Source organism: Psilocybe cubensis, chromosome 5 (assembly GCF_017499595.1).
Source record: "Psilocybe cubensis strain MGC-MH-2018 chromosome 5, whole genome shotgun sequence".
Taxonomy (NCBI): Eukaryota; Fungi; Basidiomycota; class Agaricomycetes; order Agaricales; family Agrocybaceae; genus Psilocybe; species Psilocybe cubensis.
This window is the reverse complement of record NC_063003.1, coordinates 25,661-41,404: the sequence shown is the minus strand read 5'-3', so window position 1 is coordinate 41,404 and position 15,744 is coordinate 25,661. Positions and strand designations below refer to the sequence as shown.

The 15,744-nt window shown below is 49.8% G+C and overlaps 2 protein-coding genes across 2 annotated transcripts; both read right to left on the bottom strand.

Moving 5' to 3' along the window:
* Positions 1-3,368: 3,368 nt before the first annotated feature.
* JR316_0005501 (Phosphatidylserine decarboxylase proenzyme 3) lies at positions 3,369-9,909 on the bottom strand (the record flags this gene model as incomplete). Its single annotated transcript, XM_047891259.1, has 11 exons — positions 3,369-3,586; positions 3,690-3,879; positions 3,963-4,411; positions 4,546-4,683; positions 4,758-4,887; positions 4,963-6,226; positions 6,304-6,703; positions 6,763-8,380; positions 8,515-8,700; positions 8,773-9,112; positions 9,224-9,909. 11 exons carry the CDS (start codon positions 9,907-9,909, stop codon positions 3,369-3,371), a joined length of 5,619 nt encoding a protein of 1,872 aa, XP_047748608.1.
* A 3,187-nt stretch (positions 9,910-13,096) lies between these two features.
* Positions 13,097-14,343, bottom strand: JR316_0005500 (uncharacterized protein; the record flags this gene model as incomplete). Its single annotated transcript, XM_047891258.1, has 5 exons — positions 13,097-13,250; positions 13,315-13,347; positions 13,404-13,972; positions 14,033-14,214; positions 14,274-14,343. 5 exons carry the CDS (start codon positions 14,341-14,343, stop codon positions 13,097-13,099), a joined length of 1,008 nt encoding a protein of 335 aa, XP_047748607.1.
* Positions 14,344-15,744: the final 1,401 nt, after the last annotated feature.

Below are 15,744 nucleotides of genomic sequence, written 5' to 3'. Positions count from 1 at the left end.
CACATTTACAAATCACAATCCCTTACATAGAGCAAACACTCCCTCTTATACATATTTTGTTCCCTCACTTATATCTGAAGGTTCCTTGTATGATTATTCTTACCTTTCTTCATCCCGAAGATATATAGTCATTTTTCGGCATTCTGTCGATGCCGTGCATGCCTAGATATCGTGAGAATCGGCAAATCTCGGCAAATAAGGACACAAATTAAAGTTCATTGCATGTATGCCTGTCGACACACGCTGATTGAACATTTCAAAAGATTCACATTTATACAAGAAGTAAATATCCTACTGTGAATGCTGATTGCATAAGTAGGTTGTCTTCATAATGTGATACGAGTGCTTTGGCCACTCCCAGACGGCGTGCTAAGGCTTAAAAAGGCCTAACGTTGAGGTTGAAGACAGAAAATTGCATTGGAATAGCCTATATATAGTCTTATGTTATTTTAATGTATGAACTTATGCTCCTAATTAATTTTATAATCGTGTAACGACCATCCTACTGTCTTCACAAGTAGCAATCCACTGCAAAGCGGGACCAAAGTCGAGTTCCCACGCCTCTACGGCACGGACGGCATGCATAATGTTCTTCTGGACAACTCTATATCTTCGGACAAAAATTAAGATACATGCGGAGAGGGCCACAGACTATGGTACTGAATTTTTTATGTACGGGTAGCATACCCTTATGTGTGCAGCTCCCATTCAAACTGAAGGGCATACAAAGACAATGATCGGGATAATTTCTTCTATGCTCGGAAACCATTTCTCTATAACCGGGACACCAAGGTATGTAGTTGAGTTTAATCAAAATTGCAACTTATATGTATGGGGAAAGAAGTTTATACTTTGGTATTAAATGTGCAAACGGACAGCCATATACCAGTCCCATGTTCAAAGAAATGACTGCAAAACTATCGGCCTAAGTATTCAGCGGGATAAAAGATCCTTTGTTTATCCGCTGATCTACCCGGCGTAGAAAACACCGTATATCGTACATTGTACATTGTGGTTACAATGTAGTCCATAATATACACCTGCGCAACATATCCCGGAGAAATAGGGAAATTGGAGTTCAAAGTAGTATGATTGGAGGTGATATTGGATTTGTTTACTTTAAGGTTATCATCTGGGATCCTGTCTCGTACCGCCCAACGCAATAGGATTCAAAGAAAAGTTTAACGATAGGACAATAAAGATACCGCTATCACACATTCCCACAGACAAAAGCCAGCGGTGAAAGACGCTTCTCCCCACCGGCCCTAATTGCGCTCTTTGTTCTCATCTTATAAAGAGATCCCACTCTCCATCCTCCTCCTCCAATTGCTCACTTTTGCCCGTTACCCAGATTCCCAATACCCAGCTTCGCATCAGAGCCTCTCGCTTTCTCTTCACATTCAAGTACTCAGTACTCGATGTCGCCCTCTGACATCTGTTATAATTCAACTGTGGCCCTTAGTCAGAGTATGAATCGAGCTAATCAATTCGATGTCACTGGTGAGCTCGTAGTCATGATTCGGACTATATGTGCTTTGATCTAACATTGATACTAATTGTTTACAGGAATAAACAACTACCATGTACCTCCAAATGGATTGGATGATTTCGAAGGAGGAGGTCATGTTCAGAGTCTACTCGGTCGCTTCATGGTTATAGGCGACGGATTTCACGTTGGTGGTCATGGTACGATTTGTATCGCTTGCCCTTTTTATCCTCTACCTTTGCTCACAAAATTTATCATTTACAGAACCACGTATTGATGTCATCCCAGACAGATCCACGGGCCAAGCGAGTCCGACACCTTATGTGACTCCGTATCCATCCCGAAATCCAGCGCGAATATGCACCAAGGGATCCATGCCACGTTCGAATATTGGGAGACTACAGAGACCGCGATGCGAGTGTTTTTCAGTAAGCATTATTCACCTAAAATGTTCGTTGCAGCTCATTGCTAACAATCACATTAAAGGTTGAAATTCTCTCTTTCTCTTCACATTCAAGCACTCAATGTCCCTCAACATTCCTAGTTCTTCAAATGTCACGCCCGGTCAAGGTACGGCTGATGGATTGGGTATCATAGGATAGGACTTCAGATTCCTAGTATGGATTTCTACACCTTTTTTGTTTATTCTGTGCTCATGAGGTTCTGTAGAGCAAGCACAGTCCTACCTCCACATGGAGAGATATGAGTATCAAACATACTTGTTCAAGCACAACACCACGAGCGGTAGTGCTCCGGGTTCACGCCCGTCGAGCAGGGATAAGCGACTCGTTAGGTAATGTTTGAAGGTATATATTTGATTTCGTATCTCTCGAAGTGTGAGGGACTGATGGCAATGATTGCAGGTTACGCGTTGAAAGGCAAAAGGGTCAACAATAGGGGAATAGGAATCATCAGAGTGTATTTCTGTATATTTATCTTATCGATCCGTCGTTATTTGTATCGATTTGCCCGCGGTGTGATTGGAATGCTTCGACGAGTGAGAAAAAAGTACTTATTAACCGTCCCCGGTTCATGACAGGACGAATGATCATTTTATTGTTCCACCTGATCCATTTTCCAGACCGAAAATGCAGCCATATGGAATGTGATATATGTACAGGGGGAGCATTGTTGATTCAGGGATAGTGCGCATCGCGGATGACTCGACCAGAGTCGAGAGCAGTGAAGGATCTAGTAACAGAGATCGTAATACTTACCATATTCGGGAAAGCATAATCGAAACGAGTCGAATATACTCGTATATGGGAATGCGGGGTAGAACGGAGAGCGGACTCGGAGGCAAAGATATAAATGACGAATATCGCTGTAGCAAACGAGGGCTGGACGTGGACATGGAAGCAACATGGAAGGCCAATAGCCAACGCTTAGCCGCGTCAATATGATGGTGAGGTGTACAGTGTAGATGGCCCAAGATATGTCTTCGAATCTTAATCAATGCCTGGGATTCCGATTACCCCTCCCATAATTGGCAACATACGTAGAGGCGCTGGTTATTGTTGTTGTTGTTACTCTCCAAATGTAAAGTGATGGATTTCGAGCGCCGACTTTAACTTTAACTGTGACTATGATTTTGACCATGACTATGACTTATGTAGCTATAGACTTATAGTATGAGAGTGCGATGAAAGAATCCAAAGAAAAGAAAAAAAAAGAACGGCAAAGAATGTCCCGAATGATAAATGAATGAATGAATGAATGAATGAAAAATGCCTCCCATGTGTAGCGTAGTTATTTGATAATTAGTAAGTAATTAGCTTGATATCTTTTAGATGCGAGCACTTTGTTTTGTTTGAGGCTTGAGCCACATTTGAACTTTGTTTGAGCCCGCCCCCTCCTGCCTTCCGCATTGTAATTTCCACATTCACTCCGGAACGAACACCGATCCCCCACCCCCACCCCCACCACCCAACAAAGCAGGCGTAGGCATCGGCGACGGGAACGGCGACGCACCCGGCTTCCCGCGTCCAATGCCCATCCCAACCCGCACGAGCGTCTCGAGCGCCGCACGCCCATTGATGAGCAGATCCTCGTCCCACTCCACCCGCCCCTTTTCGAATAGGATGACGATTGTCGAGCCGCCTGTGTTTACGATTAACGCGAGATTAGCATTTGTTTTCTTCGGTTTTTTTTTTTTTTTTTTTTTTTTTTTTTGTTTTTTTTGTGAGGGGAGAGCGTGACGTACCGAATGCAAAGTACCCGAACTCCTGCCCGCGCTCGACCTCGTCGCCCACGCGCACGGTGAGAAGGATACTTCCCACCATCATCGCGCCCACACACACCGCGCACACGCGCCCGAACTGTGGACTATCAAACACAACAATCTTGCGCGCGTTCTCGCCGTACACGTCGATAGCTGAGCGGATCGCTTGGGGCTGTATGGGTAGAGTATGAGATGAGTATGGGTTGGAGTTGAAAATGTGAACGAATGAATGAATGAATGGGGGTGATTACGCACGTTGACGGTGTAGTACTCCCCCTCGACATCCCAGATCTCTACCACGCGCCCCGCGACGGGCGAATGGAACCGGTGATAGTCCTGCGGCGCCAATCGGAAAATGGCCAACGCGCCTCCGACAAATTTGTCTGCCTCTTTCGCTCTGAGTCTGTCTGTCGGGCCTGTACCGGTACCCGCTCCGTTGCTGTTGCTGGTGTTGGTGTGCTCCAACACCTCCTCACTCAACCCCAGCCCCAACCCCGCCCCCGATCCAGATCCGGAAGTCGCACCAAGCAACTTACCAACCGAAAACTCCCTCCCTTTAATCCACACCCTCGTCGCCTCCGACACACTCGCAAACGTCATAAGTCTACAATCGGCCGCGGAAACGAGGCGGTAGGGATCGTGCGGCGCCTCGAGCGGGCGCGCGGAGGGTTTGAGGCGGCGGTAGAAGAATTGGTTGAATGTTTCTGTGAGAGAGGAAGGGATGGGGAGTGAGTGAGTGAGTGAGTGAGTGAGTGAGTGAGTGAGTGAGGGATTGGGTGGTTAGTGGTTTTGATGAGATGAAGAAGGGAGAAGAAGAGAGGAGGAAGGGGATACTTACTGAATGAATCAAGCGGATCGAGCACTTCGTCCACGTTCAACCCGTGGAACTCGATAAACGCCGGAATCTCCTTCGCACTCTCAGGGTCGTCGTACTTGATACCCTGCTTGATCGAGAGCGACTTGAGCAGTCTCCTAGCTGCATGATCGTCGAATACGAATGTAAATATCGGGAGGTTTTGTGGGAAAGAAAGAGAAAGAGATAAAACGCACCACGCCCGCCTTCCATCCGGCTCGTAGCGCCTTTATACAAAAGTCGAATCCCAAGTCGTACATAAACCTGCATCTTCTCCTCCTCCAACTGGCCCGTCATACGATTCTGCACGATAATGTTCGCTGAATTCTGTATACACACGTTGTCATTTTTAATCAGCGGATCAACAAAGGACAACTAGAAAAGCGGAAAAGAAAAACGTACAGCGCCAATCCCATACTCCCCACCTCCAACCCTCCCCAACACCTTCGTATACCACTTTCGCTGCGCTTGCGAAGCCGTAACATAATTCCCAACCATAATCCTATCCATCTTATCCCACCCGCCCTTCTTCTTCGTTCCCGTGGACGGCGTCGTCGTCGTACCATCATCCAAAGTGCCAGAGGAGCCGGAGGAAGCGCATAGGGCAAGATGCGTCACGATGTCCATTTCCGCTTTCGAGTTGAGCCGCGGGCGGTGGCATAAAGGACAATTGCGCACGTTGATGATTCTTTCGACGGGGTGTGTGTCGCTTTCGTCTTCTTCGGCGTCTGCGGGTATACCCGCGTTGGCGTTGGCGGTGGTAGCAGTGGTGGTGGTGGTGGTGTTGGTGGGTACGGAGGAAGAAGGCGGCGATGGAGAGGGCGAGGCAGAGGGTGAGGAAGACGCAGAAAAGCTATCCGCCGTCCCCTTCTTCGACGATGCAGCGCGGCGGAACCGCAGTTTGCCCCCCCGCTTCGGTTTGCTAGCTGGCGCGACAGGCGCACCGGCGCCGCCAGGCGCCAGCGGGGGCGACGAGGCACCCAGATTCGCACTTGCACTTGCACTTGCACCGACACCCGCGCCAATGCCAACGCCTAGACCGGCAACTGACCCCGCTACACCAACAGCGACGCCCACAGCACCACTCAGATCCTCTGCATCCATATCATCCGAGCTCAAATCAGGCGTGACAGCAGCTGCGTCTTTAAGCGGCATCTGCATCGGCTCGGTCGTATACGCGCCTTCCTTCTCCCCACTCGCACCGACACCAGCACCACCGTGCACAGGACCTGCGAAATCTAGCTTGTCCAGTTCCAGATCGACGGGTATCTCCTGCCCACGACTCCCAAACACGCCGACGACGGGTGTAACAGCAGCCGTACTAATTTCACCCTCGCCCTCGCCTGCGCCCCCAGGAGCATCTCCCTTACCAGCACCAACACCCGTACCTTGCCCTCCAATACGCTTCTTCTCCCCCTCAGGCCTACACAGCTCCTCCTCCAAACAGATCACAGCCTGCTCGACGCTGATCTCCTCCTCATGCGGCTTCTTCCCGTAGCGCGTGAAGAACGACGTGAGCGTGGCGGATGTGAGCGTGGACCCGAGCGAGTCGAGCATGGCGCGCAGCTCGAGGTACGAGAGCGCGTTGGTGTTGTCTGTGTCGTATTGCTTGAGGTATTGCCGCCAGAAGCGCTGGCGGAGTGCGTCGTACGGCTGGTACTTCGCACTGTATATATGTATGTATGTCCATCGTGAGTGTGATGCGAATATCACGCGTATGAAGAGGGTAAAAGGGAGACGCACCGGAATCGGATGACGGGATTATGCTTCGCCTCCCACTTCATCTCCTTAGCCGTGCTCAACGGGAGCCTAAACTCCTTCATCGCGCCATCCGCATCCGCACCAACAACCTCCCCATCCTCATTAACAGCATACAACCCCGTCTCCGGATCAGGCTGCACCGCCTCTCTAACCAACTCCCCCACCTCGAAGCTCACGTCGCCGATATGGTCGTTCGCGGAGAGTTTGTCCCAGTCTAACACGGATAGTTGGACTTTGAATGAGGTCTCGTAGCGCCGCACGTGGAAGAGCAGTTTTTCGTCCCAGATGGGGTTGCGCGAGTGCCGGATTACGCGCGTGCGGAAGACTTTTTTGCCGAAGGAGATGACGACGAAGGGGTCCATGTCCCATCCTGTGCGTGTCACTGCGGGCAAAATTAAATATCAGTGTGAGGATGAGGAATGGGTTACGAGGAAGACGTACTGTTAGCCAACTTGGGCAAATCGTCCGCACCCTGTATCTCCAACATGACAATCCCGAGTATATCATTATTCCGCCCTTTAAACTCGAAATCGCTCTTCTTCCGCGTACTCTTCATCTTGATAGGACGAGGGACGCGGCGCTGCTTCGTGCCGGGTGGAGTATCGTGTGCGCTGGCACTGGCACTGGCACGGGCAAGGGCAAGGGCGCTCTGGGATGTAGCGCTGCCCACACCTGTGTCGCTTCCACTCCCGCTTGCGGATGCCGACGCTGAGGCTGATGTGGAAGTGGAAGTGGAAGTGGAAGTGGAATTCGACGACCCCTCGCGCCACCCCCTTCCAAATTTACTCCTCCTCTCCTCCTTCTCCTTCCCTTCCTTCTCCTTTTCCTTCACCTCCTTATCCTTCTCATCGTCCGCACCAACCCCTTTATAACTCCCCCTCCTCCTCGCCCCAGCCCCAGCCCTAGGTGGAACAAGATTCCCCTGCGCATCTACAGCAGGCGACGCAGGCGGCGCCCCCGCTCCTCCCCCTCCCCCTCCTAGACCAGGCAACTTCCTCACCAACTTCTTCGGGTTAAACCGCGACCCCCCACCCCCACCTCCACCTCCTCCGGTATCCTTCGTAGGCATAGCAGGACGCGGGGGTAAAGGCTGGTTGAACCCCCCAGACGCTTTTGGCGTCTCCTCTACATCCACATCTTCTCCCTCCCCACCAATACCAATACCAATACCAGACCCAGCACCAGCACCAGCGCGCAGGAACCGCGGTACAGCCGTCGGCACGCTCTCCCCCGGCGTCGGCGTAGCAGGCGACGAGGGCAGGACGTTGAGCTCGGGAAGCGGGAAGGGGAAGGGCGGTTTCGCTTTGCCTTTCTCTTTGCCTTTTCCTTTATCTTTCCCTTTTTCATTGCCGTTATCTTTCCCTTTTTCATTTCCTTTTCCTTTTCCTAGGCCTAGGCCTATCCCCTTTCCTTTGCTTGTGCCTTGGGGTTGGATTGCATCTTTGGCCGGTGTGCTGGTGGCCGAGGGCGATGGTGATGGAGAGGGAGAGGGAGGGATGTAGAGATCGAGAAGCGTCTTCCCACTTTGTCCTTGCGCTTGTCCACCACCAATCCGTGGACTCGCTCCAGGACTCGCCCCAGGACTCATACCCGGACTAGGACTTGGACTCGGACTCGGACTTGGACTAGCACTCGCACTAGCACTCGCACTCGCGCTCGCACTCGCCCCACCAACCCCCTCCTCAGCATCAACAAACACCTCCTCTCCCTCCTCCTCATCATCTTCTTCTCCGTCCTCCTCCTCCTCATCATCATCTTCTTCTTCTTCAGCATCCTCCGACTCGTCTTCCTCACCCTCACCCTCCGATTCATCCCGATCATCTCCAGCATCCGACGAAAGACCGCCGTCATCTTCGTACGCGAGCTGCGGTGGTAAAAGTGGTGGTGCGGGCAGTGTGCCGTCGGCGGCGCTGGCGCTGGTGGTGGTGGTGGTGAGAGCACCGCCCGTGTGTGGGGTGTCATTGTGCGAGTACGAGTGCGAGTACGAGGGAGAGTGCGAGATAGAGTGCGAGTGCGATGCGGCTGTATGATGCGATCGAATCGTTCCAACACCATGTGTCTGTTAAATAGATAGAATTAGTACGAGTGAAACCGAAAAAGAAAACAAGACAACGAAGAGACTGAGAGAGAGAAACAGAGAGAGACGACACTCACAGGCGGCGCACTAACCAACGACACCCGGCTCCTCCTCACCAACACATCGTAGATCTCCTCAAACGACATCTGGTTCGCCTCCCCTCCTCCTCCTCCTCCCCCTATACCTGTACCCGCGCCCTCAGCAGAGGAAGAGGCAGGAGCGCGTACGAATCCAATTTTAAGCGTGATAGTCCCCTGCGACGGCGTCGACGCGCGCGTCGAGACAAGCGGGATCGTGAATGGCTACATTCCCCCGCAAAAATCATTTAAAAATAAATCAAAGCGGTTCAGAAATGGTGAAAAGAAGGGACGTACGACGTTCCCCTCCTCATCAAACCCAAACGCCCTCTCCCCCTCCCCTTGTCCCTGCGCAACACCAACACAAAACCACTCCCCAACACCAACAGCCACCTCCCCCAAATACTCCTTCCCCACCAAATCCTTATCCCACACCACAGCCTCCACACTCCCCACGCCCACGCGCTCCACGACGCTCATGTATAGAGGCAGGTCGAAGGTGGATTGGGAGGCGGGGAAGGTGGGCGAGGTTGTGCGTTTGATTGTGGGTGTTACGTGTTTGTTGATGGATTTGGATTTGGAGGGTTTGGAGGGCGAGGGCGAGGGTTGAGAGGTGGGCAGGGAGAGGAGGACGAAGCTGGTATACCGAAAAGCGGGGGATATGTTAGTTTACGTACGACGTTGGATGTGAGAGGGGGTTGAGGATAAAAAGAAAGACTATAAAACTAAAAGAAACATAAAAACTCACGGATCGCTGCTCGTCCCGCCCCGATCCTTGCCCAACAAATTGTCGCATGCAACGACTCTAACACGGAGGAGCACAATCGGAAGCTCACCCTCGCGCGGCGCAAGCCCCGCGCTCTCCTCCCTCCCCCCTCTCCTCCTCCCTCTGCTTCCTACTCCTCCGCCGCTGTTATCAACCCCACTCCCTTTCCTCCCCACCAAACCCAACCCGCCCAACCCAACAGCCGCCTTGCCAAGACCCAACCCAGACTTCATACCCATCCCGCGCAGCTTGAGTCCACCTGACGGGACGCGCGGGAGGCGCGCGGCGGATTGGAGCGCGCGTTTGATTTTGGTTTTTTTGGGGGTCGTTTGTGTGCTCGGGGCGGTGGTGTTGGGGCTCGAGGGTGCGGTTACGGCTGCGGTGGTGTGGGTGTTTGGGGAGGTAGAGGTGGTGGTACCAAGATACCCAGGCGTAGGCGTACTCGTCATAGGCGGTGTAACCCCCGACCCGTCCGCATCCCCATCCCCATCACCATCTGTATCTGTCGACGTCGTCGTGGAGGACGCTGAGGCGGTGGATGTGGTGGATATGGTTGAGCCGGATGTGTCTGCGTGGTGCAGTGGTGGGCGGGGGGAGCGGTGTTGCGTGTGGTGTTGTGTGTGGTGTTGCGGTTGCGGTTGGTTGGGGGTAGGTGGTGTGTTGGACATGTTGTGTGTGCAGAGGTTGTGCTTGTTGTTGTTGATGATGACGATGACGTGGATGTGGATGTGGATGTGGAAAAGGGTGTTGGCGAGCTACGACGCGATGTGGCAGATATGAGTGAGTGTAAGTGTGGCGATGTTGTCGATGGCGCTGTCGGAGTCGAAGACGTTGACGGTGGTAGTGGGTTCGAATGCAGGTGAACGGTACGTCAAACGTCCCTTATTCCCTTCCAAGACTAAAACCAAGACCAAGACCTTCAAAACCCAACCCTCCAAAAAGCGAAAAACCCAAATCAAAAATCAAAAATCGAAAATCGAAAAAAGAGATAGGAGTACGTAGAAGAAACGAGGTCGATGCGAGGTTCACTGGTCGCAGTTCGATGCAGTGGAAGACAATGCGCTGGCGTCGAGGTGGTGGTGTTAATAGGTGATGGTGGCTGCGGCGATCGAATGGAATGGAATGGAATCGCCAACGGACGAGGCCGGAGGGTGACGGTGACGGTGACGATGCCGAGACTAACGATGAAATGTGGTGCTCTGCGGTGTGGTGGTTACTTCTATACCGTATGTCGTATGTCGTGTGGTTGTGGTGTGTTGTGTTGTTGGTGTTGGTGGTGTTGGTGACGATGCCGTCGTTGTCGCTGTTGCAGTGGCAGTGACAAACAGTGACAAAGCCGTCTATGGCGCAATCAAACAGACGAACAAACACAAACGGTGAACGAAAAACGAAAAACGAAAGGGTGCTAAGCAAAGAACAAGAACAAAACAGAAGAAAAGAAGCAGCAAGCGACTGAAAAAGAAGCAGGACCGGTTGTGGTGACTACCGATAACCAGCTGATTGTGAATGTGATACCAATTTACCGAATCACCGCTCAGCGTTCAGCGCGCGTCCGTTTCGCAGCGCGCGCGCTTGTCTTTCCCGAGGAGTTGGTTCGTAGCGGTTAACAAGCGACGTCGAGACTCGAGACTCGAGTATCGGAAATCAGATCGCAACTCGCTATATCCGTACCACCAAAAACGTGCGTTCCTTCTCTTCTCCGCCCTCGTTCTCGTTGTCGCTGTCGCGTTGTAGTAAACTTTTCACACTGACAAGCACTGTCAGTGTCAATGATAGATAGACAGCCAGCAGAAATGCAAAACGCAAAAATACAAAAATGCCCGCGATTCACCGATCGCTGAGAGGCTGACGCTCAGGGGGCTGACATCTACGTCATTTACATCTTTGCCTCCGCTCTCCGTTCTCCGTTCTACCCCGCATTTGACATACACGAGTATACGACTCGTATCAACCATGCTTTCGCGAATAGGGTAGGTATCAAGTATTAGAATCTTTGATACTAGACTTTCGACTTCTCTCTGAATTGACGCTTGATTCGTATACTCGAAGGTCAAGTCATCCACGATGCAAGCTGTAACTACCCCTCAATCAACAATGCACCCCTGTACTTCAATCATATCACATTCCATATACATAGCTGCATTTTGCGTCCGGAATGAATCATGTGGGACAATAATATCATCACTCGTCCTACCAGGAACCGCGAACGGCTGATAGGAGCAGCGTAGGTACAATCTTTCCGCTTGTACTGTTACTGTTTCGCAGTAACGGCAGAATCGCAGCCCTCTACAGTCCACCACCGCGATTCCGTTGACTCTTAGACTGCGGCGTCAACACATACCCTGAATAATAGCACAGGCAATTATTATAATACACGAGCACAATAACGCGGGATTCACACACCCAAATCAGACGATGCGTCGTAGTCAGACAGGAGACGCCCAAAATAAAGTTGATTGTTAGCAGAGGAGAGGAGGCCAGAACGTCTCAAACTTTGGACGAGGCCGCTGAGGATAAGGTTGAACCCCTTTTTGGTTCGAGAGCTTCATGAACCATGAGTTCAGATAGGCAAGTTTTACAAAGGCGGGAAGGAGGTATTGGCCGATGATTTTCGTTCATTTTATGCCATAGACAGTGTGTCACTGGACCCTGATCATGTTGAGGTTGTCCAATGTTGGAATTGCGTGAGGCATCCACACGATTAATTGCTGGAAGGCTAGATCCGCGGGAAGCAGGTGATAGTCGCTTTGAGAAGGTAGGGGTGATCTTGGTAAGAGCGGCTGGGGCAAGTAGGACAGAGCTCAAGATGAGAGACGTGGGGGAGATCTATGAGCATCGAACGAGGTTGTGTCTTCTTTGATATGCTAATCAGTGCTTGAGCGAATGCGTGGTTTCGATCGCTGCTTTTCTTAGGATACAATCCCTCAACCAATGCGATGTTAGATATCCTTTCCGCCTTGTATGTATTGGAACAAGAATCATCAGCAAACGTTGAACGTTGACATTGATCTCCACCACGCATATGAAATTCTTGGAAGATGGTGAGGTTGATAACGCGTCATAAATCAAAGCAGACGTACATATAACTGTTTCCGGTGTGTGTCTGATTCTCTAAGTCTGAGAACCAAGTCTGGAGTCATGAACCAAGAAGTGGACAGTGCACCATGCTCGACTGACTAAGTTATTAGACGAGTGCATATGCGGGTATCAAATAACACACCTAGAATACACCAAATTATTCCTATTAAAGTCTGTGTGTATTCCTTTTATCGGAGGTATTATCAACAAGACACATTTCAATAGCGATACGTACCGGTATCTCAAAATCGTTGAATGTCATGGGGTACCAGTGGCCAGGTGTCAGTAAAAAGATCTTGCATACGTCTTAAGCGGTCACCGGTCAATCCTGACTGATATATCAAATATTTTCGTCGACATATTGTGGGTGGAGCAACAATTCACGGCCTCACCAATGATGTTAGTTTGATCTGACCCACTCTTGTTAAGCATGATAATACATTGAATGGTGAGATATATTCCTGGATCTTGCACGCCCTGTATAATATTTCGATTTCTATTTACCTCGAGAACCTATCTATTCTATCAGGCGACAAATATTCCCTCAGATGATTTTTCAAGGTGTTTTCAGACTGTTTCTCATTAAACCAACATATTTTCGAAACTCGGCGAACCTTGCCGATCATGCCGTGACCAAATCGATACAAACTGAACAGATGTAGCGATAAGATAAATATTTTGTCTGATTTTCTACCCAACGTCAGTCCTCCGCTCCCCAACCTCCCTACAAATTACAGGTGCGTCAGTTTGTTGTTTGTAGATCTGTGATTGGAGTGCTTACTGCTCTATTTCCCTCGGTGTGCGTACGTCGGGCCTCATTCCTTTATACACCACATTTCCATACTTGTCTATACGCACTATGCGTTCCGCCCGTTTCCCTCCTTGACTAGCGCCCCCGCTGGATGATCGGGGCGCTCTTTTCCGTATCAAGCTGAAATTATGTAGAAGATTGTCAGATTAACACAGTTGGTATGTGATTCTTTGAATATGCGCACCTTCCACTTTCTGGCTTGCTTTGATGCTCAGATCTGCAACCGTTTGTGTCAGTCCTGCAAATTTCGAGAGATGGGAAATTAGAATATACCTTCGAGAATTGCCTGATGATCCAGCATTCCTTGTGGATGTTGGCTCAACGGGCGTGAACCCGGAGCCATTGAGCTCGTCGTGTCCATTCTTCTTGAACCTAGGATTTTGATTTTCTATCTCTCCAGATAGAGGATTTGGCATAGTTATATTGCAGACCGTGTGTGGGGAGTACCTGTGATGATACCGGCTTGTTTGCTGCCTTGATGGGCCAACAGACATATTCCGCTGGGAGGGGAATATTGGTGCAGAAATTGCACCCATGTCGGGCGCGTATATCCTCTCAAAATTATTGATCGGGGCGTGACTCATCGTGCGCCCGATGTTGGAGTCGTTAGAAGACTCCTGACGGGCTAAGGAAGAGCTCTCCAAAGTTTCGGAGAGCTCACCCTCAGTGTTTCCCATCTGCGTGAAAATGGGCGGGTGATAAAGAGGAGTAGTCCATGTCATCGCTGCGGGATCGTTCAAGTACTCATTCATCAATGAAAAGTCGATGTCCCCGAGCTTCGTCCAATCCAACGATAGATCTGAGACGGGATGTGCAGTCCCTTGTGCGGCTGATTCATGGTTCTATGGATGAGAGGTGGTTAAGTTGATATACCACATTGAAGTGGGGGTTAGGACACGTACGAGTGGACCATGTGTAACCCCCAGTCTTGGGGACACTGCGTTCCCGTCCTGCAAACGTTTATCTACAACGTTTGAAATGTGATTTCTTGGAGTAATCCCCCAATATTCAAACATATCGGGGATTAATGGTTGTCGGATATCTGCTGAAGTACCATCTACTCCGCTCAGAGGGTAATGGTTTACTGTCAGATTAATGATGTGCATTAGAGTAATGTGCATACAACAAAAGTCACGATCTCACCGGCCTCAGTATTATCAGCACCGTTCTGAGCAAGCATGATATTTGAAGAAGTAGAGGTGTTATAGGACATTGTGGGTTTGAAGTCGAAGAGGAGAACCGATGGTTCAGAGATAAAATTCAGCGGAAGCGGATCGAAGTGGGAACTTTCGAGGTGAACAATGGACTGTCAAATCTTTATAACATGAGAAAAAACCCTGAACACGCCTTCTTCGAGTCATCCCTCAGTGCTGATTTTTCGCTGTGGGAAACAGTACCGTCGGAATCTTTTCATTAGGCTTCTTAGCTACTATCTCTCTCATTGAATCGGATGGGACGACAGTGAGCATACCCAACAATGACCTCAAGGTATAGACATTTATTAAAGGCTGCGATCATCACTGGTTTGAACATCGTTATTTACCTCTCAGCTAAGTTGCGCAGTCATCGAGTATTGAGCACGCGGCACCCGCGATGTGTACTACACCGGGTAGATCATAGCGGATTGACAACACACAATACATATACAGCATTTTTTTCCCACTGAATCGATAACCTGAAAGCTGTACGCTCCGCCACTTTGTTCACACATATAGTCTCCCACTTTTTCGTGTCACATCCAAAACCAAAACATCCTCTTAATGAATCAAGAGATACTATAACCGTGTGATTCGAAAAAAAACTTATGACTTACATTGTGTAGGTCCCTCATTCTTTCCAACACGGTGGTGTTGTCGTGCAGATAAAGTGGTAACATAGCCCTGAACAGTCCTGGCTGCTTATCCCACGAACCCTGTGGCTCCAAGAGGAGTCGGACGGACTAAACGAAATCGTTTATGGTTGTTCTGTGAAACCATAAAGAAGGAAGGATATACTGGTAAATTGATAATATAGGTGATATACTGCTCACCACGAAGCACAGTACACTGAGAGGAAGGGTGGAGAGTCAGCCGGAATCAGACGATGCTTCAGAGACACACGAGTGTGTAACAGTAAAGCCCTATGTCCAAGAGTATATAGACACGAAAGGGAGCAGGGGAGAGGTAATAGCGTGACAAGACGGAATGGGAAACGTGCATTTAGACTGCTATCACTGCGTTATACTATGATGTTGTGAAGGTTCCGTGCAGCGAACGTTGACAGTCAGCGTCAAGCAGAAGAGACAGGATGGCATCGGGATAAGATAAGATATCAAGAATGAGTCATACGAAGGTTCAAAAACAAATAGACTGTCTCAAAAAGACACTGTACATGATATGTGGCCTAAGGTGTTCAATGTTGGCTGGACGAGATTAAGTGATATAACATTTCAGCGGCGTAAGGGGAGTATGGAAAAATTTGGAAAGGTATATACTGTGTACAAGTAAGACGAGGGATATGAATCATAGAAAGAGACTCATTTGGTTTTCGCACACCATCACACTGAAATTCTTTTTCTCCACCCGCCCTCTCGCTCTGCATCTCTACAGGCCCACCACATATTCATCAACACCCA